The sequence below is a fragment of the Astyanax mexicanus genome, chromosome 21 (assembly GCF_023375975.1).
Source record: "Astyanax mexicanus isolate ESR-SI-001 chromosome 21, AstMex3_surface, whole genome shotgun sequence".
Lineage (NCBI taxonomy): Eukaryota > Metazoa > Chordata > Actinopteri > Characiformes > Acestrorhamphidae > Astyanax > Astyanax mexicanus.
The window spans coordinates 35,853,434-35,879,312 of record NC_064428.1 but is presented as its reverse complement, the minus strand read 5'-3'; the positions used below and the strand labels follow the sequence as shown (position 1 = coordinate 35,879,312).

Here is a 25,879-nt window from a genome sequence, read left to right as displayed (position 1 = left end):
AAAAGAATGACACCTGAAAACACCAACCTAGTATCTCACGACTATTGACTATCAGAAGAATGATTTACTGTCTCAAAATAACAAAATAGTATTAAAAAAACTTTTACTATCTTAAAAAATAATGATTTAGTATCTCAAAATTACAAAATAGTGTCTAAAAAATCACTTAGTATCTTAAAAGACTGACGTAGCAATTCAAAATAACAAATTAGTATATCAAAATAGTCACGTAATATCTCAAAATAATGATTTGGTATCTCAAAATAACAACTTAGTGGCTTACAAATTAGTACCTCAAAATAACTTCAAAATAAAAAAGTAGTATCTCAGAAAAATGACTTGGTATCTCATAATAGTAATTTAGCATCTCTATATAATGATTTATTGTCTCCAAATTTATAACATAATATCTGTAAAAAAAAACAACATAGCATCTAAAAATATATGAGATATAAAAAAATAATGAGATAGTATCAAGAGAATGACATAAATTCAGTTAATAAAAAATAACTGATGTGTTTATTTTATTTTGAAGGGTGCTAATGGGTTTATAAACTAATATCTAATAATAAAAAACTCAAACGACATTAACAACAGAAAAAAAAGGGTTTTTTTGTGTTGGCTATTTGGCAACCCAGTGGCGGCTGGGCTGGAGCTGCGGTCTCCTGGGAGGATCCAGCAAAAGGCATAACCATGAATTAACATGAAAATTTCAAATTTTAACAATAAATTAAGAGTTTTATTGCTTCCATTAACTTAGTATCTCAGGATTTAGTACTTTGAAAGATTGACTTAACATATTAAAATAACAACATAGTATCTCAAAATATTGATGGAATAATTCAAAATAACAACTTATTATTTTTAAATAATCAGTATCTCAAAATAATGATTTAGTATCTCAAAACTTTTGTATCTTAACTTTCAAAAACCCTTCTTAACATTCAGTAAAAAAATAATTTATTTCAGGTCATTTTGCTTTATTCATCAAGAAAAAAAAATGTTAGGGACCATTTTTGTGTTTCAATTATGTAGTAAACTAAACATAAAAATACAGCTCTGGAAAAATTAAGAGACCACTTCAGTTTCTGATTTTGCTATTTATAGATAAATGTTTGAGTAAAATGAACATTGTTGTTTTATTTTATAAACTACAGACAACATTTTTCCCAAACTCCAAACAAAAATATTTTAGTCATTTAGAGCATTTATTTGCAAAAAAAAAGAGAAATGGCTGAAATAAGGAAAAGATGCAGAGCTTTCAGACCTCAAATAATGCAAAAAAAAAAAAAACCAAAAAGTTCATATTCATAAAGTTTTAGGAGATCAGAAATCAATATTTGGTGGAATAACTTTGGTTTTTAACCACAGTTTTCATGCATCTTGGCATCATGTTCTCCTCCACCAGTCTTACACACTGCTTTTGGATTACTTTATGCTGCTTTACTCCTGGTGCAAAAATTCAAGCAGTTCAGTTTGGTGGTTTGATAGCTTATGATCATCCATCTTCCTCTTGATTGGGGGGTTTTGAGCAGTCTAACTGGCAACCCGGCGGTTCTTGGCTGTGCTGGAGCTGCGGGTGAAGCTCAGTCTCCCGGGAGGATCCAGCCCGTCCAGCCGTCCAGCTCCACCATGTCCAACAACAACGCCAGCTCCAGCCTGGCCGTGGCCTACAGAGCCGTCAAACAGCTGAGACTGGAGGCCAGCGTCCGCAGAATCCAGGTAAAAAAAACAGAAAAATCCACTTTAAAACCGAGAAATAAACTTTACAGCAACTTTACAGCGCTAACAGGTTTAGCTTAGCATCGAGCTAACAGCCCAGGAGCTCCTTACCCCTCTCTACAACACAAACAGCGCCAGAAAACAGCGATTTAACTCGTTTTATTCACTTTATTCTGTTTAATACAGCGATATCTGAGTTAAACTACGTTAAAACACATGTCACAGTTACACACAAACTTCTAACTCGCCTAGCCTAGCATAGCTAACCCACCGGGCTTGTTTATGTTGTGTTTCCTGTTCATCCAAATATCCAGCTCTGGATAAATAATAGGAGACCACTTAAAAATGATGAGTTACTTTTATTTGATTTTACCAATTAAAAAAAATCTGGAATATAATCAAGAGGAAGATGGATGATCACAAACCATCAAACCAAACTGAACTGCTTGAATGTTTTTTAACCAGAAGTAAAGGAATGAAGTTCTCCAAAAGCAGTGTGTAAGACTGGTGGAGGAGAACCTGATGCCAAGATGCATGAAAACTGTGATTAAAAACCAGGGTAATTCCACCAAATATTGATTTCTTTGAATTATTTAATTTCTGAAAGTTATTTCAGCCATTTCTCATTTTCTGCAAATAAATGCTCGAAAAGACTTTTTTTTTTTTATTTGGAATTTGGGAGAAATGTTGTCTGTAGCTTATAGAATAAAATAACAATGCTCGTTTTACTCAAACATAAACCTATAAATAGCAGATAACAATCGGAGAAACTGATTCAGAAACTGAAACTGAAGTGGTCTCTTTATTTCAAGAGCTGTATATGGAGGCCTATAGGAGAAAAAAACAACAACTTAAAAACATATATATAACTACAAATAAATACTGTTAAATAAACTTATTTAACCAACAGAATTTAAACTTCACCACATTTTCCTGAAATATGTGCCTTTGTTATTTTTAAACACTATTGTTCACAATAAATATACAGACTACCCCAAAAGGACCAAAGCCCTAAAAAACCTAAACCAAATACATACATGTACACACACACACACACACACACAGAGCTGATATGTGTTCATTGTTCTCTGAAGTAATAAAACATACCGGCCCTGCTTACATTTTTTATAAACCCTTCCTAACCTTAAAAAAAAACGTTTTTTCTTCATCTGTAATTTCCGCTTCTGCAGCACCCTCACAGGTTCAACTGATATACAAATCAGTCAATCAGTAATACCCCCCACCCTGGTGACGTCGAACCATCTGGGGCTCACCGCTATCAGGGGCACACTGCTCAGCTCTCTCCCTTCTGAGCTGCCCCTAAACCCATACATCACCCAGTGCCCTTCCCAGACTACCCCTCCCATTTTTTAAGCATTTTTCATTGTTATCACTGAATGTTTTGATTAATGTAATATGCTTTGTTTGCCAGGTGTCTCAGGCGGCCACAGACCTGAAGAACTTCTGCCTTCAAAATGCCCACAAAGACCCTCTGCTGATGGGCGTTCCCTCCGGCGACAACCCCTTCCGCCCCCCGAAATCCTGTGGGCTGCTCTAGAGGTAATGTGAAGTCCAGTTTTGACCCTAAAATGCCCCAAAGACATGACATTAAATTCAGTGACGGGTTAATGACGAGTTAATTACATTGTCAGTACAAAGGCAGCTGTTTATTGGTGGTATATATTAGGCATGCGAGTGAACAGTCAGTTAGTGATGGGTAAATAGGCAATCAGGAAATTGTGATGATCTAGAGAACCCTGTTACAGTATAAAACAGAATTTTAGAATATCCAAAAAATAGGTTGCACTTAGAATGAACTCTCTGATCTAAATTCTATTTGAATATTAGGAACGATAAATGAAAAAAATAGACATATAGACCACTATATTACCATTAGTTTAATGAGTAGTTTTAATGTTTTATGGACATTTTCTTCATAACAAGCATTAAAAAATCGCTAATAGTTTGTTTCAGTAGCAAGCTAGCTAGCTAGCTAACTTACCTGGTCCACTTTAAATGGTGCAACAGACAGCAGAAGCTGTATTAAAGGTGGAAATTTAAGGTGGAACAGAATAATAAAAGCTTATTTCAGCTCCCCATCACAGAGGAATTAAGGAATGGACAACACATACGATAAACGCTAAAGTTAGCTAGTTAACCAGCAGCAGCTAGGTTGCTGAACTTTAGCGCTCCACTGCTATAACTATATCAGTATCGGGTTCTTGCATGTAAACCACATGGAGCAGCAAAGACAGTAATTTAGTGTTATTTGGCTAATATATCAGATTAAACTGTGCCTGATCAGCAGTTTAGCTCCAATAAGAGGAGTATATTTGGTAGCCGGATCAGTTTTTTTGGCCTCCTATACATAAATAACTTTTTTTTTTTCAATGGAGTGAACGACTAAAATGCTTTTTGTGTTTCTTGTTCGTCCACAGTTGATGTTGACTGAAGATGCCTGAAGAAGATGGTCACCTGACAGGATATACTATCCTGAAACACTACACACACTCTCTCTCACACACACACACACACACTCTCTCTCACACACACTACACTACAGAGTTGTGAGAATTCGTCTTGCTGCGTTTATCTCTTTTTGTGGACCTTCAGATCAGAGTTATTTAAATATCTGATAAAGCTGATGAGGTTACACTGTGCAGTCCACTTTGGTACGATCCACATTTAGTTTATTCAGACACTACAGTACTGTATTCACACTGTAGCTGAACTACATTACCCACAATTCTTCCTTTAGGATTATTTGGTTCCATTTATCTGTTATAAAGAAAACAATGTTTATAATAATTAGTATTATAATAAGGTTTTTAACACTGTTGGTAGACGTAATGAAGTGGACCATTCAAAGCAGGACTGCACTGTTTATTGTTTCTACTGTTACCAGCTCACAATAGCCTTTGTTTTCAACAAACCAAAATGTTTAATCAGTATACGGTCATGTGACACTTAAATGAAAACTTTCGTCTATTTGAACATATTGGACAATATTGAAATATATGGACATTTTATCTTTATTTGAACTGTTTTAAACTTAAAAAACATGATTTATAAAATGATTTATACATACAACAAAAATATAATTATTACTAAAATGTGTAAAATTAGAGTAAGGAAAAGCTCAGAGGATTCTTTGGAGGAGCTTGAATTATGCAAAACTCTGCATAAAAGGTGCTTATTCTAATATTACACATTTTTAGTAAATGTTTTAGTAATTAGTAATAAATGTGGGTGTTTTCTAACCTTTACCACACAAGAAAACAAGAAAATTGCATTTATATTCATTACAATTATTATTTTTACAATATTGTTCATATGAAGATTGAATCTCTATATGGTCTAATATGCTCAAAAAGACCACGTTTTCAGTTTTGTTTTTTAATGCTATTTTTTTCACATTACTAAAAGTCGTAATCAGCATAATTAGTGATCAGTAAACTGTAAGATTTTATATGAAGAAGAAAACAAGAGAGTTTTTACTCTAAACATTTTGGAGTGTTTTATAAAAGATAGTAGCTGTCAGTTTTTAGATGTATTTACTGAAAATAGTCTTTTCCTTTAATAATTTATTAGCGCTGTGAGGCCGGGCTGGGAGATCTCAGGATTTGGGCTTGTTTGAGGAATGTTTTATATAAGTATAGTTTTTACACACTATTCTGATGACACTAACACTACAGTAGCCGTTTTGCTTGGTGGGATCAAGCAGATTTTGTAGTTTGCTTTCGGAAAACACTTTTAAATGTGCTGTAAATGAATCAGTGGGAGAATCAGTGTGGGAGAAACACTGATTATTATAGTGCTGTAGAAGCTGTAATAATGTGCATCTCCTCCAATTCATCACTAACCACCAACAGCAGGGGGTGATCTGACCATGCTGGATTAAAAACTACATTAGCTATTATTTCATGCTGGTTTATATTCATTTTTTTAGACATATAATAATAATAAAAATAATAAATAGAGATGATCTAGTTCAGCCAAAATCCTATTTAACACCAGTTTAGAGAAATAGTTCAATCAAGAACAATATGAATTAAAGGGGCACTAAACCTCCTGATTTTAGCTGACCTCACCCTCAGCTCAAATTTGAAAAAGACTAAAATGGGAGGGGTAGTTTGGGAAGGGCACTGGGTGATGTATGGGTTTAGGGGCGGGGCAGGAGAGAGCTGATTGGCTGAGCACAAATGACCATAGTAAAAGGTTAGGAAATGTTTTAAGCAGGACTGGTATGTTATATTTCAGCTATTAATGAAAAAACTATAGGGTTTTATTAAATAGTCTCAAGTTTAGCATAACATAGTTATGCAAGCTTCTGTTCTTGGCATATTAAGTCAGAAGCTGCTATTTAATGTTTTTGTTATTTTAACATCAGGTCATTTTCACACAGAGATAAAGTGGCCCAAATCTGAATTATTTGACAATCATATTTTTTTTAAAGGCTGTTTTCCCTATATGCCAAATTTAATTGACATTAACATTATGTGCATTTTGTGTTGTGTTGCAGCGGATATTGGATATATATACCGGATTTAAATACCACGTATAAAAGTGGGCCAAATCAGAATTGTAAATGTCAGATCAATCTTATACTATCTCAAATATTGATCTTACTATACATTTCTTAGTTTTAATTGATATCAATAGTTCTGATATCAATATAAACAGTAGAAAACCCACCGCCTGTGATGTACAGTACAGGCCAAAAGTTTGGAGACACCTTCTCTTTTTCAGTGCGTTTTCTTTATTCATTATTCATTACTTTTTACATTGTAGATTCTCACTGAAGCATCAGAACTATGAATGAACACATGGAGTTTTATGTACTTAACAAAAAAGGTGAAATACAAAAAAAAAAGGTGTTTTATATTCTAGTTTCTTCAAAATAGCCACCCTTTGCTCTGATTACTGCTTTACACACTCTTTGCATCATTCTCTCAATGAGCTTCTTCAAGAGGTGGCCACCTGAAATGAAAAGTTCTCCAACAGTCTTGAAGGAAGGAAGGAGTTCCCAGAGGTGTTTATTAGCACTTGTTGCCCCTTTGCCTTCTTCACTCTGTGCTCCAGCTCACCCCAAACCATCTGGATTGGGTTCAGATCCGGTGACTGTGGAGTTCAGCTCATTTTTTATTAAGTACATAAAACTCCACATGTGTTCATTCATAGTTTTGATGCTTCAGTGAGAATCTACAATGTAAATAGTCATGAAAATAAAGAAAACGCATTGAAAAAGAGAAGGTGTGTCCAAATTTAATATTTAAAGGCATTTTCACAAATTTGTTGTTTTTATTGTTATTATACCTCAGTATTTTAACATAGCTGTAACACTATTATACACAAAGTCAAGTGATTTTTATTAAATGTTTGCTGCACATCAAATTAATCAGGATTTTTGATATCACTGATATCCTCATTAAAGCATGTTTAAGCATTTTATGACTGCACATTTTTCTAATATAAACCTGCCTTATGCTAACTGTGATGTACAGTAACAGCTTAGTAAAATCTGTGCCTTAAATAATTAACTTTAATGAACTTGAATTAACTTTAAAACCAGTGAATTTAGCCAGAGGGAGAAACAGAGAAATTTAGCCTTAATTATAAATTCATGGTCCTCAATCAAGGATCCCATCCTCCACATCGCCCGGCCCTGGTGTAAACAGCTGTGGGCTTATCTGTTTTAGGGGTTTTTTTAGTGTGTTACTTTAAATAAAATCTTCCTCTTTAGAGTCTGAGTGCGTTTAGCAGTGATGGAATTTTAATAGTGTTTTAATTCGCTGATTAACGTTGAGCTTTTTTATTTTTAACCTCTGCTTCAACATTAATGGCAGTATCGATGATCTACATCATCTAAAGGTGAACTCTTGACCTAAATCTGGTAGATTTTACCTGTATTTATGTAATTTCTCTCGTTTTCTGATGTTGTTGTGACGGACTGTTGAATCTCGAGTGCCTTATGAATCTGAATTTTAGCATTTCTGCTTTCTTGTTTGTAGTGTTTTAATAAAGCCTCCTGCATTTCACTCGCATCTGTGTTTGTCGTTTTTCTGCTATTCCTCCTTTCCTTCTGCTCCTTTCCTACCCTGGAAGAAGGAGGAAGAGAAGGGGAAGTGGAGAAGAGAAGGATCTGTAGTAATTTGGAAATGGCACAGCTGATTCCTTTCAGGTATGGTTTTAACTTTTGGTGAAATGAGCCAATCACAACACTCGCTTTCAGCTCACCCCTCATCCTTTTATTGTGTTATTTTTTGTTTAACTCTTAAACTCTTTAAACTTTTAACTTTTGCTCATTGCAGATAAAATATTAAAATTAAATATTTGCCAATTAGATACAAGTGGAGGCCATGTGGATTATTTTATTTACTTTTTTAACATATCTTTTTTTTATTTGTTCATAATAAGTGATGATATTTTATGTTCTTTTGTAAACTTTTGAGTAATTGTCCATTTTTATATACCATAAATATGTATGTAATATGTTTTCTTAAGATGCATATTTGTTTATCTTGTTGGCTCTTGTATCCTACACATTATTTTCTATATTTCTATTATTTTTTTATATTTATTTTAACTTTACAAACATTGAATATAAATGTAATAACTTCAAATGAAAATCTCCGGAACAAAAACATATGTTTATTGCTTAAATAAAGTATATTTTTCTCAAGAAACATAATTATTACTAATATATTACTCAAGGTTTACACGTTTTAATGAAATAATACACCGTTTTCCATCGATCTGATGCTGAAACAATACGTTCAGGTAACTTGAGGAGCTGCGAATCCCGTTAGTGGCCAGCAGAGGGCGGTAATTTAATAAACCGCGTTCAAAAATTCATTCAAGACTGTAAAAAAATATATTCGCTTAACAACTATTTTTAACAGTTATTTTTTATTAGTATTAATATTTGTATACAATACAATCCAACAGCATGAAATAAACAATATTATGTCAAATACAAAGTCTATACAAACAACATCAAAACAAAAACTTTAACAAACAAACTGAGAAAAGAAAAGTGGGATTCAAAAAAGATTTAAACGCTTATATATGGATAAATATATATGGATTTATGACATTTTTTATTTTTATCTTGTTGAAAATGATTACGTATAAAAGTCTGAATAAACAAATGTTGCAATTAGGGTATCTTTTTAGAGAAGGTCGTTTTGTGTATATGTAAAATGTACCTAAAATTATAATTAAATTGACTATAAATCTCTCCTTGTTGTCAAATTCAGGGTCATCAGAAATATACAATATATATATTGGACTTTATAGAGAATTCACTTATCCAAAGTTAATAAATATTATAAATATATTAAATATCTTTAATTTACAGCTTAAAGGTAGTTGTTTATTATCTTGTTTTCATATAATGTTATCTTGTTTTAATTGCTTTAATTCCATACATTATTTTCTCTATTAATTTCTTTCCTTTGTTTTTATTAATATTTATGAAGTTTAAAAACGCGATTTCGGGCGCAGCCAGATTATTAAAATGCTAAAATTAAGTTAAATTAAGGAGCTGTAATTCCTGTTAGTGACCACCAGGCGGCACTAATGCACTGCGTTTAAAAATATTCAAAAACATTTATTGACTTTAATAAAACGCTAATAAAACAATTTACAGCTTCAATACAATTAAATTACTTCGGAAAACTGTGTTTAATCAGTACTAATAAATTATCTAAGCCTGAGTTGTTTAAATAACTTAATATCTCAAAATAATGAGATAGCAGTTTACTTAATAATAAGAAAAAAAATGTGCGAGAATGGGCTTCTATAGTAATCCTCACCAATCAGAGTAGGCCTAAGCCCAGGTTAGCCACGCAGCTGCTCACTGGTTAAATACCTGATTGGCTGAGGTGAGAATCACCTGTGATCTCCTGCAGTGCGGCGGAAGGAAAGTGGAGGAAACTGAGTTAATAAAAGGTTGTAGACTGAATGCTTCTCAGGCTTTAATAATAAAGTGTAGAGTTATACAGGTTTATACACATTATCACACATTAATTTAATATAAAAATATATTGTGATTGTGTGTGTGTATGTTGTAGCCTCGGCTGAGTGCAGATTATGGCAAATAAACCCGGAGGAAGACCATTACCGTCCTGTGGAAGAGTTCTGGAGCACTCAGGTAATCTCACTGCTCATCTTTACTGTCATTTAGCCTCTACAGCAAGAAGTGCTCAGCTAAAAATAAGATTTAAAGACCAGGGTTTTGCCTGGTAGCTGTTTTTTTGGTGGCCCAAGTTGGTCTAGAAGTAAACCTTCCACAAAAATTAACACTGATCTTTATTTTAGATTAAAATTAAAAATATTAAAAACAGAATTACGTGAAGTATTTGTCTAATAATTAAAGGTTTATATCAGGTACAGACTCTTTACAACCTTACTACTATACATCCACTATATAACAGAGCAGAAAAGAAGGAAACAAACAATGATAAAGGCAATAGCATAAATACAAATACTACTCAAAAAAACACTGAGAATATACAGTGGATCAGAATAATCAAATACGTAACTAGTAAAGGCTGGACCATCCTGGAATAACACATTAGATTAAAGATTTTCACACATTTAATATATAAAACTAACACAATAATAGCCCGTACTATTGCTCAGGGGCTACATGTTCATATTTGTGGGCTAAAAAACATGTAGGGGGAGGGCTATAGCCCCCCCCCCAAAACAAGTCTAACAATGTTTATAGTTAAAATATTAGGACAGCCCAACATCCAGGTTAGAAAATGATCTATACGGGTAAATCAGCTGTTTAATTGTCTCTTGACCAGTGTATTGTATGTTACATTTGATTTTGGTCATATTGCTGGAGCCTGGGTTTGCTGATGATAGTTCCCCAGTCTGGTGATCGTGGAAATGGTAGTTAATAAGTCTAGTTTGATCAGGTTGGTGATGCTGGTTGACTATTTGATCCATCATCCAGCCTTTGCCAATTTCCCCCAGCCTATGAGTCCGCATCCAGGACCAATTCTGGGCTTATTTGTGGGAGGTTCTCATTATTGCTGGTTTGTTTTCACACACAAGAACTTTTCTGAGCTGTGCTAAACTTTTATGTCCCTTTTCTGCGTGTAGCTTAATAAGTCTTCGGCTGGTGGCTGCTAATTAATTGACACGACTAAGACTAAATGACACAATGCAGTAAGTAAATGATTGTGCATTTATGAACCTTAATAAAGTAGTAAAATGATATTTAATCCATTTAGAACGTGTCTCCGTTCTAAAAAAAACTAATCACACTCATTAGACAGTATTCCTAATAATCAGCCACAGCGCAGATGTCATGTTATAAATGTACATTAATATAAATCTCATTGTTTTGTTATAATTAAAAATTTCCAGGTGTTTTTGGCTGAGATGGTGCTGCATTAAAGACGTGCTGTTGTGCTGACAGAAACAAACTGCACCGAATACACGTCACTGTGTTCTTGCTGTCGAGCCTAAAATGCTTCAAAGTTATTGCCCTTTTTTCTCAAGTTCTTTTCCCTCGCTGCTTTCATATTCCCGCTTCTCAACTAAAAACCTCCTCCTCCTTATTCCTGTGTGTGGGCGACATAACGCAAAGCACGCTGTGTCACATTTAAAGTAGTCAAGCCGAAATAATGTGCTCTGAGATTTTAAATTAATTAAACAATTCCTCGAGGCACAGAAAATTTCTCTACCAACCAACTCTAATTACTCGAGTAAACGTTTCACCCCTACAGCTGACCTAGCGTACCGAACCGACGGGGAAAGCGCATCTGAAAAAAATGGCTTGTGTGAAAATGCCCTTAAAGAAAGTAATGGAATGTGTGATCGATGAACTAAAACTTCATAACTGGCAAAATATTTTTACGCTAAATATTTTTAACCATAATGCCAGAGCCAAACGAGAAGGGCGTTCCAAAGTTGATTTCTGGGTTTATCCCTCCCCCTCAATTGGAAGCTCTCTTCACAATACAGGGTTAGTGAGGAGGGTTAGTGAAAGGGGAACATTTTAAGAAAGATTGATAGACATTTATCTTCCCTTCAGACATGCAGATCACTCGTATATCACTGCAGGCCAGTCCTCCCCACAGCGCCCCCTACAGGATCCTGCAGGAGGAACGGAAGGAGAAGAACAGCATGCTGCAGGTAGAGTTGATGCATGTGTGTTTGTGAGTGTAAATAAGCTGTTTAGTATGTTTCTGTGTGTTTTTTCTGTTTGGTTGACGACAGGAGCAGCTGGCTGAGAAAGATCAGTACATCTCCAGACTTCAGGAGGCGCTGCGGTTAGAGCGGGAGAAGGTGAGGCAATGCTGATCTGTTTCCCATCCATACACTTAAAAACAGTCCTATAGGACCCATGCACTACTCTCTTTCTCCTCATCTCACCTTTCTTTCTCTCTCTCTCTGCAGATGGTGAAGCTGCAGTCTCGGTTTAATCAGCAGGGGGCGGAGCTCAGGCGCAGAGAGCAGCACATTAACAGAATGAGGGACAAACTCTCCCAGTTTACTGACAGACCCAGAGACCACGGCCTGTGTAAGACTGCGTTATCATATTAAAATAATGTAAATAATTTATGGTGTAAGGGTTTAATTTTTCTTAATTTTTTAAGTGTTTTTTTTCCTGAAGCTGTGGAGATCTTAAACGCTCTCCCCAAGCCAGCAGGCCGAAGAGAGGCCATGTCCAGAGCTGCTAAGGCTGATGCCAGGTATTCAGCACACTGAACCAACACTCATCTGGGTGATAAACGGCCAGTTTCCTAAGTTTACTAGTAATAAAATTCAGTTGAAGAGAATTTTTGCTTAAAAAAAGGAAATTGGTGTGTTTCCAATTTACAGTGTTATGACTGCAAGCTAATTTGGATGTCAGATCTAATGAGATGACTGTCTACACTGTTATTTGCAAGGGATTAGGTCTGACTTGTGTGTCCAGACATCATAAGCATATCTGCATAGATTGCTGTGGTATTTACGTGGGTTGCTGTGGCGCCTGTGTGGGGTCGCTATGGTGCCTGCATGGGTCTCCGTGGTGCCTGTCTGGGTCTCTGCACCTTTGTTGGTAGCTGTGGCACCTTCCTGGGTTCGCTGTAGTGCCTGTATGCTTCACTGTGGCACCTTTTGTGAGTTGCTGTGGTGCCTTTGTGGGTCGATGTGGCATCTTTCTGGGTCTCTATGGTGCCTGCCTGGGCCTCTGTTGCACCTTTGGGGGTCACTGTGGCACCTTTGTTGGTCTCTGAGGCACCTCCATGGGTCGATGTGGCACCTTCTTGGTTCACCATGGCACCTTTTGTGGGTCACTGGCGCTTGCATTGGTTGCTGTGGCATCTGCATGAGTTTCTGTGACATCTGCCCAGGGTCTTTGTGGCGCCTGCCTGGGTCTCTGTAGCGCCATTGTGGTTTCTTTGTAGTGCGTTCATGGGTCTTTGTGGCGCCTGGGTGGGTCGCTGTGGTGCCTGCGTGGGGTTACTGTGGAGTCTGCGTGGGGTTGCTATGATATGGATGCTGGTTGATTTTTAGAAATTAACCATTGGGGCTCTTATTGGACCCCCGCACTTCCATCATTCTGGATTTGATGATTTCTGTCACGTTGTAAGATGCAAATAACCATTTATATCCAATTTGAGCATCCTGACTGAGATGCATCTGTACAAATCGGATTATAATCCCATTTATAATTGGATATATTGCTGCCTAGACTATCAGAAATGAACCTGGATTCATTATAGCTATTCCACAAATTGGATTTGAACTGCAAGTCTGAAAATAGCCTATGTGTTCTTGAGTGGTGCACCTGTCTAAGTGCTGGTCCTTATAAGGACAATTTGGGTTTCATTTTGGGTTTAATTACCCTTTCTTTAATGGGTTCCAATGGTGTCTTGATAAAGGAGAATGCTGGCTTTCAGTTTTCCAACACTGGTCGTGGTGTTTGATGGGGAAGGCCTGAATAGTGGGTGAAACTGAGAAATTAATACCTACATCTAGTTATATGTACCAATATCTCAATTTTCTGTCTTTTTCCTTATCGTTCTATATGAAGGAAAGATCAGGCGCTGCAGCTGATGCTGGAGAGGAGGGAAGCCGAGCTAAGAGAGGCTATGAAGCTCCGCCACAGCCTCACGACTCTACTGCACGCGCTCAGAAACGACATGCATCAGGTATAAATACAGATATAACTTTAGAAATCTGTACCTTTTGCATAAAGTAGAGTTTCAGACTTGATTTTGGAACCTGTGGTCAGTCCCTACAGGAAAACAAGGATATAGAAGGAGAAGCAGAAGAAGGAGGAGGAGGAGGGGAGGAAGAGAAGTTGGACACCAGTTGGTTGGTCCAATCAGAGCAGTCTCTGGGTGATCATGTGACTGGGGGTGTGGTTCTGGAGTGGTCTCAGGTGCAGAAGAGGCTCAGGGAGCTGCAGGAACAGAGTAAGAGTGTAGATTTATGATTGTATCAGTTGAAGGACTGAAACAGGAACGTCTTATTCTGGTCCTGAGGATTTACTGCAATGCAGAACTTCAGAACTCCACCCCTAATCCAACACCCCTGATCCAGGTTACACCTGATAAAACCTTTTTTTTTTAAGATTTTAAATCTAAAATCTTAAGTAGACCACAGATCTTCAGGACCAGAATTAGACACCCCTGGACCAGACTGGTCATACATGCTAACATGGCTAACTGCGAACAGGAAAATTTTACTATAATTGTACTAATTTAACTAATTCTGCATGTTTTTTAGGTCCTGTTGCGATGAGAACGGATCAGGAGAAGCTCTTGGCTCAGCTTGAACAAGAGTTGGGGCAGAGCAGAGAGTTGGTCCGAGTTCAGCAGCAGCTACTGCAGGTCTAAATGCAATTAAAGAACTTTAATTTGCTCAATTTAAATATATTTTCTGTTTTTTGTCTAGTTTATCTATTATTTTGTCTATATACCGCATTTTCGCACTATAAGGTGCACTTAAAAGTGTCTTATAAGCCGGTGCGCCTTATGTATGAATTCTACCTTAAGGAGCATTAAAGCCACTCCGCTGAATACAGCATATAAATATATAAGGGTGAGTTTTTAGGAAAGTTTTTTTCTGCACTAAGTCTGGAGCAGTATTAGCATTAGCCTCTAACCACAGCACTAGCTCTTTCGCCATTCAGAGGTGAATATATTGGACTGTAGTCAAAGTTCCTCAGTGTAGCGCTGTCTGGCAATATTTACTAGTGCTATGTACTGCTAACTTCAGCTAGCTCTGCTGCTAACCATGCTAAAATATTGGAAATCTAAGCACGGAAGCACTTTCCTTACCCAAATGAAGGTTTTTCAGGAGAGAAATCTGTGTAGAACATCCAGCACTTGTTTGACTTTAAAAGAAAGTTTTTTTTTTAGTTTTTTTTAGGTAAGTTACAGTTTTGTTTACTTAGACGTCCCCAGCGACAAGACTTGCTGAATTAGAAGGAAAACATGGCGACACCCCTGTTCCTTACTAGTGTTGCTTCAAATGTGCCTTAAAATACAGTGCACCTTTATAGTCTGTAAAATGCAGTAATTCATGTATTCCCCCTCTATACCCAAAAAATGGTTGTGGGAAGGATATTTTAAGAAGAACTCTGGTGTAAAATGGACTTTTGTTGTAGTAAAACATGATAAAAAGTTCTTACCTTTGATGAATAGCACACCTCCGTTCTCCCACAGCGTTCAGAGATCCAGAAATTTTAACAGTTTGTCCAAACCCCCTTCAGACTGGGTGATACGGGGCATAATTTACCCTGATAAATCCCCTTTTCCACTGTTATCCAGCTCAAAGTAGCTCCACACCTCCTTGCTAGAATCTGGAGAGCCCTGATGTTTAAAACAAGTCATTAATAACTTAAAAAAGTGCACAAGAAGCTTATTAAAAAACACTGTTTATCATGTTTTACTACACCAAAAATCCATTTTACACTGGAGTTCTCCTTTAATAAAGCATGGCTCTATACAGGACCATCACATCTTAACAAAATGAGGAATTCACTTTTTAAAATGGGTATTTAAGTCCAAAATCATTATTTTGTGACAGAAATATTAATGCATCACAATTGTTTACACTCTGTTCATCTCTCTCTATTTATCTCTCTCTCAGGACAGTGTGAACTCTCCTCTTCCAGACCCTCTGCTCGACTCCTATTACCTGGAGGAGTGGGAGCGGCTTCAGGACCGCTGGGTGGAGCTTAAGCGCCAGAGGCGGAGCTTCCAGCAAGAGAGGCAGGCTTTCACAGACGCTGCCATTCGATTGGGTCATGAGGTGAAATGATAACCTAGGAGTTGTTTAGGGGTTTGAAATTTTATGGACAAAAGTTTTGAGACACAATCTTCAAATTTTCCAGGATATCCACATTACTGACTAAATGACTAAATGTTGTGTGTGTTTGATTATATAGAGATGCTTGTTTGAGCAGCAGAAAGCTGCAGTCCTGAAGCAGCATTTCCTCGATTCGTCTCCAATAACAAAGACCAGCCGTTCCAACAGGAGAGAGAGTACAGCACTCGGAGACCTGCGTATGTATTCAACCTTTTATAAACTACTCTTAACAGGAGAAACCAGAGCACTCAACACACACTACACACAGTTCTAAACGCTTCATATACATGCCTTTTGACATGACTTGCCATGATTAGCCAAATTATACCAGTTGCACTCATCAACACATTCATGTAGTTTCATTTTTAATATAAAAAAAATAACACGGAAAAAAACTGTACACTGATTTTAATAACTCAATAACTAAGAACTCGAGTGAACTTTAGTTATAATCCACATATCATATCAAACTACAGAATCTTCTGATCTAACCGGCACAGTGCCGTGCATCTGTTATCAAACCTCAGCCATTAATTCAGTTCAGAAAACCATTAGCAGTAAACTTTTGATTAAAATATGTAAAAATAAACGGCAGCAAAAAAGACAGTTCTCCAAGCTCGGTTTAATCCTGCTTTTCCATTATGTGATACCTGAATGTGGAATGTACTTTATATTGCTATCCATGGAAAATCCTGTGCTAGATTTCAGGGTGCATCAGAAAGAACAATAAGAAACTGGTCTTCAGTTATAAGTCTTAACATGAATGTACTATTTTTACTTGTATTGCTTTTTTCTCTTTACTGCTGTAATCACTTTCTCCCCACAACGTAAATGATAAAGTTATTAACAAAAGTATGTAATATAAAACGTGTTAGTGTAGTAATAATTTAAAGCATTTTAGTAGCCGAAAGAAAAAAAAAATCTTGCATGTGTGACCGTATGCTATAGATTTGTTTGCAATTGTTAGCTGAGTAAAGGTGCATCTATAAAAATTGGGGTAGAGTTTGAAGAGAGAAAAAAAGAAATTTAAAAAATAAATTTAAATAATTTAAACTTAATTGGTACAGGATAAAAATTTAATTATTATGTTTGATAGGCGTGATGGCTCCGGACTCTCTGTGTCTTTCCCCCTGTGCTCCAATCACTCCCTCGTCTGAGGGGTCTGAGGGAACGCCCTGGTCAGATCAGAAGGTGGTGATGACCCCCAGCACCCCAGAGCTATACTCTGCTCTCCAGCTGCCCTACTACTGCAGGAGGTACCATCTCTATCTCTCACTTTTTTCCTGCCAGCTCTGGGGTTTTGGGTTCAAGTCCCAACCTGGGGACTTGGGAGTTTCCATGGTATTCTTGTGTCTGTGTGGGTTTTCTCCTGCGATCAGGTAAATTTGATATGCTAAATGGTCCTCTAAATAGTGTTTGTGTCTGTCTGTCTGTCTGTCTGTCTGTATGTATGAATTGGCATCCACTGCAGTCCTCCAGGTGGACGGTGGTTTCCGGTTGAGAGTACGCTGTACACAATTGGCTGACACTTTTCAACAGTGGCTACATTTCCAAGCAGCCTAATAATTGTCTGATTTCTCATTTTCTGCAAGTAAATGCTCTAAATTACAATATTTTTATTTGGAATTTGGGAGAAATGTTGTCTGTAGTTTATAGAATAAAACAACAATGTTCATTTTCCTATAAATAGCAAAATCAGAGAAACTGATTCAAAAACTTGTAATGAATTCATTCGGATTAAAGGAAAGCTTTGCATGTTACATAGCCAGTGTGTAGATGAATGAGTGTAGATGGTTGTGTGTAAAATGTGATTGTAAAGCGTCCTTGGGTTTGTAGAACTGCCCTATATAAGTGCAACTTCATTGTGCACTTCAGTTCCAGATTTGACCACTAACTGTCCCTCTTCTTGTTGCTGAAAACTTTCTAAATCCCATTTTTTTTTTTTTTTTTTTTTTTTTTTTTTTTTTTTTTTAATCTTGTCCTAATAGACTGAATGGGACAGTAAAACCTTTAACAAACTGCATGACATAGAGGACAAAGTCGGACGAACCTACGCTAGAATGGACAGTCGTCTACATCAAACCATACTTACAAAATGTAGAATCGGTCACTCAAAGTTGACGCACCAACATCTACTGACTGGAGAAGATGCTCCAACCTGTCACCTCTGTAAAGACAGACTTACCTTGAAACACATTTTAATGGACTGCAAACCACTGCACTCAGATAGACTGAGGTTTTTTACTGAACGTGAGATGCCAAATGTGCTTAAAGCCGCAGCACCTGGAAAAATTATGAATTTTTTAAATTTTTTAAATATAACTCAACTTTTATAATTAATTTTATATAAAATAATGCACAGTTTGAAGATTTGACTTAAATACCGCCGTTAAAATGACCCTAGTGTGTCGGCACGGCGTTAAGAACCTATCTATCTATCTATCTATCTATCTATCTTGTCCTAATACTTTAAATGATAGTTTTTCTTTCTCTCTCTGTCTTTCATTCTCTCTCTAGCGCTGTGGACAGTCCTCTCTCTGTGAACCTTAAGAAGAATCCACAGCAACATGTTTTCAGCCCTAAACGCATAAACATGGACGACTGGCCCTTTTAGCTCCAATTAAAACACCAGCTGTCTCCGCCAGTTTCTGTGTTTTCAGCGTTTAAACATCAAACCTTAGGTACTCAGGAAAGTGAGGAACTCTTAGGACTGGATTAGTTACTGGAATAGGAGTGTTTGGAGCAGAGCAATCACTACAGTGTGCGGAACAGGGGTTCCTCCTGGACCAGGGTGGAGAACCGCTGTTCCAACAGGATATAAGAGCAGGTAGAGGTTGTGGGATGTTTGTTTCGATTTAAAAACTGCAGATTTCATTAGAAAGTGTAAAAAAGGCTGTGTGTGATTTGAATGATTTTAATATAACGTATGTATTTAATAAATAAATAAAAATGTTAAAACACTAAAAACAATGTGTTTGGTTTCTTTGACTTATATACCCCTAACTGTTGTGTCATATTGTGAGTCAAACTGACTCATTTTAAAGGTTAAAATTTCTGCATCTCAATTGGAACCTCCTTACTCCCTATATAGTGAACTGCATAAGCCACAAAACTGCAGTATCTACACAAAAATAAGAGTTTCTTTTTATTTTATCAAATTGAAAACCTCTGGAATATAATCAAGAGGAAGATGGATGATCACAAACCATCAAACCACCAAACTGAACTGCTTGAATTTTTTCACCAGGAGTGATTAGCATAAAGTTATCCAAAAGCAGTGTGTAAGACTGGTGGAGGAGAACATGATGCCAAGATGCATGAAAACTGTGATTAAAAACCAGAGTTATTCCACCAAATATTGATTTCTGAACTCTTAAAACTTTATTGAACTTGTTTTCTTTGCATTATTTGAGGTCTGAAAGCTCTGCATCTTTTTTGTTATTTCAGCCATTTCTCATTTTCTTGTATAAATAGCAAAATTAGAGAAACTGAATAAAAAACTGCAGTGGTCTCCTATTTGTTTCCAGAGCTGTATGAGCTCTGTTTAGATATGATACAGAAAATGAGACATACCAAAGTTTTAGTGCTCTTAATTATTAAAAAATAATATTGCTAATGATGAAATAGCTTGTAAAATAGTACAGAGAAAATAATCTGAATCTGTAAAGTAATACAATAAAGATAAGGTGAAGATAGGGTGACCATATTTGAATAAATTAATTTATAGCATGCAACACTAACTCTAAACTCTAAATAACCAGTTTTCTGTTGTAAATTTAATATTGAAGACTGTAAGACTATAACCAAATATTTTGATTAATTAATGGCTAAATATGTAAAGAGCTGAGGAGCGTCCTTATTGGACAGTCTTGAAATTTGGGATTATCATAAAAAGTGATCTAGCTAAGTGAGATATTATCCCAAAAACTACAGTATACAGGACAGGACAATAAATTAAAAGTCTAGCCACGCCCTCTTCGCTGAGAATGTTTAGCCACGCCCTCTTCGCGAAGAATGTTTAGCCCCGCCCATTATCCCCCACTTTCCAAAGTTTAAGAAAGTACTGGGAAAAGCAACAGTAGTAGAGGGCAAAACACCTTCAATACGTCAAATATAGGCGTGACTTTATTTATAAGCCCCGCCCACAAGCCCCGGCTTGCAGTAGCATTAAGTCAATCGCACTTTCAGATGAACGTCTTCAGGAAAAGTTCAGGAGATACAGCAGCACGAGAGTTCGACAAGAGGTCAGTACTCATTAATTAGTATTAATATGTATTTGATTTAATAATAATCATCAAAATATCAATCAACCCTCAACCAGTAACACCCCACTCTCAGATTTAGCTGGGTTTTTACTGGTTTCCAGTCCTCGAGCTCGTGAGTTCATGTATCAGCTTGTATATGATGCATATGTTTGTAGGACAGCAGACAGGTGAGGCTCTCGAGACGCTTCCTTGAGTAAAAGTTCATTTTTTGTAACTAAAAACAGAGAAATCGCCTTTCCTTTTATCGCTAATTGAGGTCAATCCAGGTGCACGCTGCAATTAGGGCTGCTGATTGGTGCACGGCTCAGGCACGCGCTGGGAGCGTGCACCAGTTTTGTTGAGTGTTTTTTTCTGCGCGTGCAGAGCTGCAGAGTGGCTGATTTAGTGACGAAAATTAATTTGAGGTTGATGCATGTTGAGGTAAACACAGAGAAATACTAATAAATACGTAAATGCAGGTAAAAAGGTTGTCGCAATCTTTATGCTGACCTTCATTTTATAATAATGACTGATAATTAGTTCGTGTAAGTGCTGGTGTTAATGTTGAGGTTAATATTGGTATTTGGTTAATGCTAATATTGTCGATGTTAGTGTTCGTGTTGCATTGGATTTTGGATTTCGGTGTCAGTGTTGATGCTATTGTTGGTGTTTGTTGATGTTAAGTGGTGTGGATTAGTATGGATATCTGTGTGGGTGTTAGGGTTGTGTATGTAAATGTTAGTATTTTGTTCTTAAGTGTTGGTGGTGTTTCTTTTGGTTATTATTCTGGTGTTGGTGCTAACTCTAGTGTTGACATCAGTGTTTGGTTTAACTGTGTTGGTGTTAGTGTTGATGTCACTGTCAATGTCCATGGTGTTGGTATTTATTCTAGTGTTTTGGTGTTTGTGTTTATGTTAATGTGCTAGTGGTGGTATTAGTGTGGATGTCTGTGTGAGTGTTAGGGTTGCTTGTGTATGTGTGTCAATATTTTTGTTTTAAATTTGGTTGGTTATCTGTGTGAGTGTTACAGATGTGTATGTGGATGTAAATATTAGTATTTTGTTTGTAAACAATAATGGTGTTGGTATTTCGTTGGTGGTGTTCCTTTTGGTTATTATTCTGGTGTTGGTGCTAACTCTAGTGTTGGAAGCTGTGTTTGGGTTAACTGTGTTGGTGTTTGTGTTGATGTTAATGTGCTAGTGGTGGTATTAGCGTGGATATGTGAGTGTTATGGTTGTGTGTGTGGAAGTATATGTTAGTGTTTTGTTCCTAAGTGTTTGTTGGTTTTGGTGTTTCATTGGTGGTTGTTCTTTTGGTTATTGTTCTGGTGTTGGTGCTAACTCTAGTGTGATCTTGATGTTTGTGTTAACTGCGTTGGTGTTAGTGTTGATGTTACTGTAAATGTCCATAGTGTTGGTATTTATTCTAGGGTTTTGGTGTTTGTGTTTATGTTAATGTGCCAGTGGTGATATTAGTGTGGATGTCTGTGTGAGTGTTATGATTGTTTGTGTTGATGCCGGTGCCAGTATTTATTTTGTTGTTATGTTGGTGTTGGTGTTAGTATTGGTTTGTATTCATCTTGGTATTGGGCTAATAGTATTGTTGTTAGTGTTTGTTAATGTTGATGTAGAGGTGGTATTAGTGTGTGAGTGTTAGGGTTGTTTATGTGGATGTCAGACTTTTTGTTCTTAATTTGGTGTTTATGCAGGTGTTGGTGTTTATTTGGGTGTTGGTGCCAACTCTAGTGTTTACATCTGTGTTTGTGTTAACTGTGTTTGTGTTAATGTCTATGGTGTTGATGTTTATTCTAGGGTTTTGGTGTTTATGTTAATGTGCGGTATTAGTGTGGATAACCGCGAGTGTTACAGTTCTGTATGTGGATGTAAATATTAGTATTTTGTTCTTAAACATTTATTGGTGTTGCTGTTTCGTTGGTGGTGTTTCTTTTTGTTCTTATATAGGTGTTGGTGCTACTTCTAGTGTTGACATCAGTGTCTGGGTTAACTGTGTTGGTGTTAGTGTTTATCGCTGTTAATTTCAATGGTGTTGGTGTTTGTTAATGTGCTAGTGGTGGTGTTAGTGTGGATGTCTGTAAGTGTGTTATAATTGTGTTGATGCTGATGCCAGTATTTCTTTTCTTCTTATGTGGGTGTTGGTGTCAGTGTTTGCCTGTGTTCATATTGGTATTGGGCTAACAGTAATATTGTAAGTGTTTATGTTAATGTTGATGTGCAGTTGTGCTATTGGTTGTGGATATCTGTGTAAGTGTTATGGTTGTTTTATGTGGAGAATGGTAGTATTTTGTTCTTAAGTGTTTGTGGTGTTTCTTTGATTTATTTTTATAGTATTGGTTCTAACTCTAGTGTTGATATCGTTGTTTGGGTCAACTGTGTTGGTGTTAGTGTTGATGTCACTGTTAATGTCCATGGTGTTGGTGTTTATTCTAGTGTTTTGGTGTTTGTGTTTATGTTAATGTTGATGTGCAGTTGTGGTATTAGTGTGGATGTCTGTGTGAGTATTAGGGTTGTTTATATGGATGTTAAGGTCAGTATTTTTGCTCTGAAGCTGGTGTCTTTTTGGTATTTCTTTGGTGTTTGTGCTAAATCTAGTGTTTACATCTATGTTAGTCTTAATGTCCATTGTGTTGATATTTATTCTAGGATTTTGGTGTTTATTGTTTATGTGAGTACTGATGTAAATGGTGTTTGTGTTACTAATAGGTAACACAAACATGATTATTTTGGTAGTCGACTAATCTGACAATTATTTTTTCAAGTAGTCGATTAGTCAACGATATATTAGAAACCGCAGAACATGAGGTTTAAATGGCAGTTTAATATCTGAATGTTGTTTAAACATGGAAATTACTGATATTTTGTGATTTAATATGTAATCTGTTGTGTTTGGGCACTTTTGGAAACACAAACTAGTCTCCAATTCTCCAAATTTAAATAATCGACATTGTCGATTATATAGACTAATCGTTGCAGCCCTAGTTACTACTAGTGTTGTCTGTACTTGAGCTGGTGTCAATTTTGTTGGTGTTGGTGTTAACTGTAGTGTTGATGCCATGGTTCATGTTTTAATGGTTGGTTGTGTTGGTTTTGACTCTAGTGTTGAATAATGTTGATGGTGTTGGATTTATCTCTAAATTAAGTTAAATGTTGATGGTTGATGTTTGTGCTAATGTTTTTAGCTTTCAGAGTAGGTGTTAATGTCAAGCTTATCTTTTTATCCTGCAGCCCTCAGACTGAAGTCTTTAAACCTGTGCTGATGGAACCCTTTGAGAAGAAGCAGCGATACTTCGATCCTTGGCGAGATTACCTGGGCCTCGCGGACATGGTGACCACAATGCAGACGTCCAGCTTGAGAAAGCTTCCTGAAGGTCCCCCTACAAAAGACTCCAGGAGTGTTTGGAACAACTGCCTACTGCAACATTCGTGTTCATCATCAATGCCACTGTCCTCATCATCTCCACTGCATGGAAATCCTCCAAACTGCATAAGGTTCACGACTCAAACGTCACAATCAGCTATAGGGAGTGAGCGAACTGCTGGCTACAGCAGCTTTACTTCCTCTAGCGGAGTTTCCACCTCCAGCTGGATGACGTCACCAGAAGATCAGGATGAAAATATGATAAGCAATCACCACTCACCATCATGGGATCCTGTTTCCTTCTTCCCGATTTCTTCTCCAGCCAGAAAGAGCAAGCAGACGTCTCGTAACCATGAGATGTCTCCAGGCGACGTTTTCTGGAACCACCAACCAGCCAAATGTGAAGAGCAAGGTTACATTCAGAACTCAAATCCACCTGGAACAGGTTCCTCTTTCTACAGGAAATCTTCACCAGCCAACAAAAGCGAGAAAATGTCTGTTAACAGCTCCAGATCATCAAGCAGCATTTCCTCCTCGTCTCCAGAGAGGAAGCAGCACTGCAGTTTCTGCAAGCATAACGGCGAGGCGGAAAGCGTCTACACCTCCCACCGGCTGAAGGATCGCAGCGGTTGCGTGATCTGCCCGTACCTACGTCGCTACGCGTGCCCACAGTGCGGCGCAACAGGGGCGAGTGCGCATACCCGCCGCTTCTGCCCCCTGGTGGACAGCACGTACAGCTCGGTATACGCCCGGCCAGAGGGAAAAGACAAGAAAAGGCAAAAGTAGCGAGACAAGAAATGTGGATATGGTGCGGAAAACACGAAAAGGAGAGCAAAACTAGGTAATCCAGTAGGTTTGAGTTCCACCTATTGGAGCGACTTAATTGGGTTATCTAAAAGAAAAGTAACACAGGACTAACAATTCAAAAGAAACAAATTTGACCACAAATCTTTGAAAAGATTTCCCCTTCAAAGAAAAGCTAATGTGATCCAAACACTTGATGGAGACCATTACTTTTAAGATGTTAAATGGTAAATAAATGCTCTTAGGTTGTTGTTAGAAAAATGGTAACTGTTAACTGGTTTTGCTGTGAAATATATTATATTATATTGACATTACACTAACATAAAATTACAGTTTGCTTGATGATTCAGATGTGATTGGTCAGCCCAGCACAGTGTTAGCCCAACATTAACTTAAGCTTCTTTAATATGTGAAGCCACCAATTAAAGTAATTCTGTTGGTGTAGTATATTGAATTTCTGTGGTGTAGCCCACACATCTGAATCGAGCCAATTTCAGTACATAATTTGTTAGTGTATACTTAACTTACTATACTTTCCAAGTCCGTTTCCTAGACCCAGATTAAAGGAATTGTTTGGCGAAAAAAAAAATGATTGCAAATTGACCCCAGATGCGGTTGATCAACCATAACATATCTGACATATTGGCTCAGTCATCAGCAGCCAGAGTCAGAGCGAGCACAGTTAACTGGCCATGCTGTTTGTCTCTGGGTGGGCAGGTATCTGTGATGCAGGTCATCACAGGCATCTGTTAGCTGATGTATCAGAGCTGGGGATCCGGCGCTTTCCTTCAAGTGCAATGTGATGTTGACTAGTCATGCTAGTCTGGCTAGACTTTAAATGTATTGGAAGAAGCATGCAGTTGCATTGCTAGTAATAAATAGTGGGAGTCTTAGTAAGTGGGTGGGTTAATTGGCTAAGCTAAATTGTGGGGAGAAAATTGCATAAAAGATATTTGAATTAAAATATCTGATTTATATAATTGTGTTCGGTGCTTTAAAAAACGAGAGATGCTAGGCTAATGTTCGCTAACACTGTTCTCTGGACCTGGGATTTGTAAACTTGTAAACTCATGTCCCAAAAAAATATTTTATTAATAATCTATTAAGCTATTTGTCTTGACGCCTGAAAACTGGAAGACTATAGTGTGTGGACTGATACAATGTGTGTATATGTATACATAATGTGCTAAGCTTAACTTAGCTTAACTTTTGAGCTAGCTTTAGCATTTAGCTCTCATTCTTGTGTATCATTTTCTCTGTGATGTGGATGCGCTGTGAAGCTATGAGTGTGTTGAAAAATGACTTTTTGTCATTTTTGGGCGTGTTTTTGCAGTATAGAAATCAGTGATGGACTTAAGACTTAAGTGCTGTGTTCGTTAGCATTGTTAGCCTAGCATCTTCCGTTA

General features: G+C 37.0%; 3 protein-coding genes across 3 annotated transcripts; all 3 read left to right on the top strand.

Annotated features, from left to right (window-relative positions):
- Positions 1-1,549: 1,549 nt before the first annotated feature.
- si:ch211-286b5.5 (GGL domain-containing protein) lies at positions 1,550-7,760 on the top strand. The gene is made up of 3 exons (XM_007229545.4): positions 1,550-1,722; positions 3,155-3,282; positions 4,161-7,760. The coding sequence occupies exons 1-2, from the start codon at positions 1,633-1,635 to the stop codon at positions 3,278-3,280; spliced, it is 216 nt and encodes a 71-aa protein (XP_007229607.1). The 5' UTR covers positions 1,550-1,632; the 3' UTR covers positions 3,281-3,282; positions 4,161-7,760.
- A 4,594-nt stretch (positions 7,761-12,354) lies between these two features.
- Positions 12,355-19,020, top strand: si:ch211-286b5.4 (afadin- and alpha-actinin-binding protein). The gene is made up of 8 exons (XM_049469626.1): positions 12,355-12,437; positions 13,766-13,883; positions 13,967-14,150; positions 14,464-14,567; positions 15,832-15,993; positions 16,130-16,247; positions 17,147-17,306; positions 18,568-19,020. Exons 1-8 carry the CDS (start codon positions 12,409-12,411, stop codon positions 18,662-18,664), a joined length of 972 nt encoding a protein of 323 aa, XP_049325583.1. The 5' UTR covers positions 12,355-12,408; the 3' UTR covers positions 18,665-19,020.
- Positions 19,021-20,207: 1,187 nt separating this feature from the next.
- On the top strand, positions 20,208-25,235 carry nanos3 (nanos homolog 3). Its single transcript, XM_007229542.4, has 2 exons — positions 20,208-20,294; positions 23,537-25,235. The coding sequence occupies exons 1-2, from the start codon at positions 20,239-20,241 to the stop codon at positions 24,453-24,455; spliced, it is 975 nt and encodes a 324-aa protein (XP_007229604.3). The 5' UTR covers positions 20,208-20,238; the 3' UTR covers positions 24,456-25,235.
- The last annotated feature ends 644 nt before the right edge of the window (positions 25,236-25,879 follow it).